The following is a 2,031-nucleotide window of genomic DNA, read 5'->3' on the forward strand; positions in this document are numbered from 1 at the left end:
GTAGCTAAGCACCTTGCTTTGGCTGGATTAGAAGTCAGGAATAAAAATGTGACAGCATTTAGTAAAAATCGGTTTATGGAAACTTGAAAAATTGTAATATGAAAGTATTAATTCTCATTTTATGTGCAAAATTTGAAACATGGTAATTTACCCAAGTTTAAAAAACGTATATGAGATTCTTATCACTTCAACCAGGTAGGAAAGTGAATTGTACTATATCTGTTTCCACATGGTGGTGTCACTTTCGAAGGCAAACAGAAATACCCACCATCACAATTTTGATTTGTGAGAAGTCTTTATTCTTGGAGTAAAAGACTGGAGAAGCAGCTGTTGGCAGCATGACTGCTGGATTCCACTCTTTTTCCTTTTATTGCATTCTCTCCCACCAGGGCTTTTCATGCACACTTACCTATTCCCCTGGTCCCCCACCACCCCCCCCCCCCCCCCCGCAAACCCCATCAGTGTCCCTTTCTCAGGCCTCTCTCTCTTCATCTCCTCAGCGATTAGAGGTTCCAGGGACAGGAGATGTACCAGCAGATGGGGAGACCACCTGCTCTCCTTCATGGCCGTTACCTTCTCTGGGGACCAGAGAGGGTACAATGGCCGTGTCTGAGAGAACCCACAACGAGGAAGATGGAGTGGACCATGTGCCAGGCATCTAGGTTCTGTCTCAGGGCGAACTCTTTGAAAGGAGAAGAGCCTGTTCTTCTTTCTCTGCCTGCTCCCCTTCCTGCAGCAAGTTGTAGAGGGATCCTACAGTGCTCGTGGCATATGGAGCTTCTTTAGTCACCATGAGCTTCAAGTTGGGACTGTGACAACGATGCCAAAAGAAAGAGACACCATAGATTCCCAACAGGCACAAAGCATTGATCATCAAATGCCAGCAGAAGAAAGTGGTGATAAACATGATGTCGCTGATGTCATCGTCCTGCCATGGGTAGCCCGTGACGGGTCTGTACAGAATGAAGGCTGCCTGTATCAGCCAGGAGCCCATCAGGAGAAACAGCAAGGTCTCGATCATCAGGAGGTAAAATGTGTCGGGAGCCCAGAGCTCTACAGTCAACACCAGCATCAGCAGGAAGACCACCAAGATGAGCAGAGAATGAATCTGCAGCTCCACCCCTGATGAGTCCTGAACATGTGACACCAGCAGCAGCAGAAGCACGTAGAAGGTCAGGACCAGGGTACCTTTTTCTAGGAGTACGCATCTCTGAGGCAGCAAGTTCTTGCTCGTGACATCTACACAGCCATTGAGGCTGAGGAGGATGAACATGGTGAGGTGCTGCCACTGTTTGGGGAACATAAATCTCGGTGGCAGCTCCCTGTTCATCAGCTTCAACCCTCCTGTGACACAGCTGATCTCATAAGCTATCAAGAGGGAGCCAGTCACCATCTTCAACAAACCTCTATAGGATAGTTTCCACAGCCTGGCCCATCTTCCCTTATTCCTGAGAGGGCATGAAGAATACAGGAGAGAGTCATTGAATATCGCAGCTTTGGAGACCACTATTGCCTGATACAGTCCATAGAAGACTAGAAACAGCCCTGGGTACAAATGACCAGCAAAGGTTCCCATTGAACTACAGATCTTGCTAACGTAGGAGAGAAGACAAAGCTCGGACACGTCCACACCTTCTGGAGCCACTTCAGGTTCTGGGCTCTGGAAAGAATTGCCTTCCACCAACTTTTATCATCTTACCCCACCCACTGCTCCCCCACAGACAGGAAATGTCTCTTGAAACAAGCCTACGCCTTTGATGGCCTAAAGCCTCACTGTTCCATTCCATTCTGGTACATTGGAAACTAACTGGCTTCTGCCAAAGAAGAAAACTGGTGCATGTGCTTGCAGGGGCTCCCCTCTATGGCCCTTGAGGTGCTCTGATCACACTTGTCCCTTTCTCCCGTGGCTTCCTTCCCCTTGTGCTGCCCAGCACACAGAGAAGAAGGGGAGGGGAGCATGAGATGGGGGTAGGGGTTGTCATGGTGTCCAGAGGAAACCTGGATACTTACAAACCCTTGAGTATCCTTCAG

At 48.6% G+C, this 2,031-nt stretch overlaps 1 protein-coding gene across 1 annotated transcript; it reads right to left on the reverse strand.

The window, feature by feature from the left end:
* Window positions 1–276: 276 nt before the first annotated feature.
* LOC139078821 (transmembrane epididymal protein 1A-like) lies at window positions 277–1,678 on the reverse strand. The gene has a single exon (XM_070590885.1). The coding sequence runs from the start codon at window positions 1,574–1,576 to the stop codon at window positions 671–673; it is 906 nt and encodes a 301-aa protein (XP_070446986.1). The 5' UTR covers window positions 1,577–1,678; the 3' UTR covers window positions 277–670.
* Between the last annotated feature and the right edge of the window lie 353 nt (window positions 1,679–2,031).

This window comes from Equus przewalskii, chromosome 23 (assembly GCF_037783145.1).
Source record: "Equus przewalskii isolate Varuska chromosome 23, EquPr2, whole genome shotgun sequence".
Classification (NCBI taxonomy): domain Eukaryota; kingdom Metazoa; phylum Chordata; class Mammalia; order Perissodactyla; family Equidae; genus Equus; species Equus przewalskii.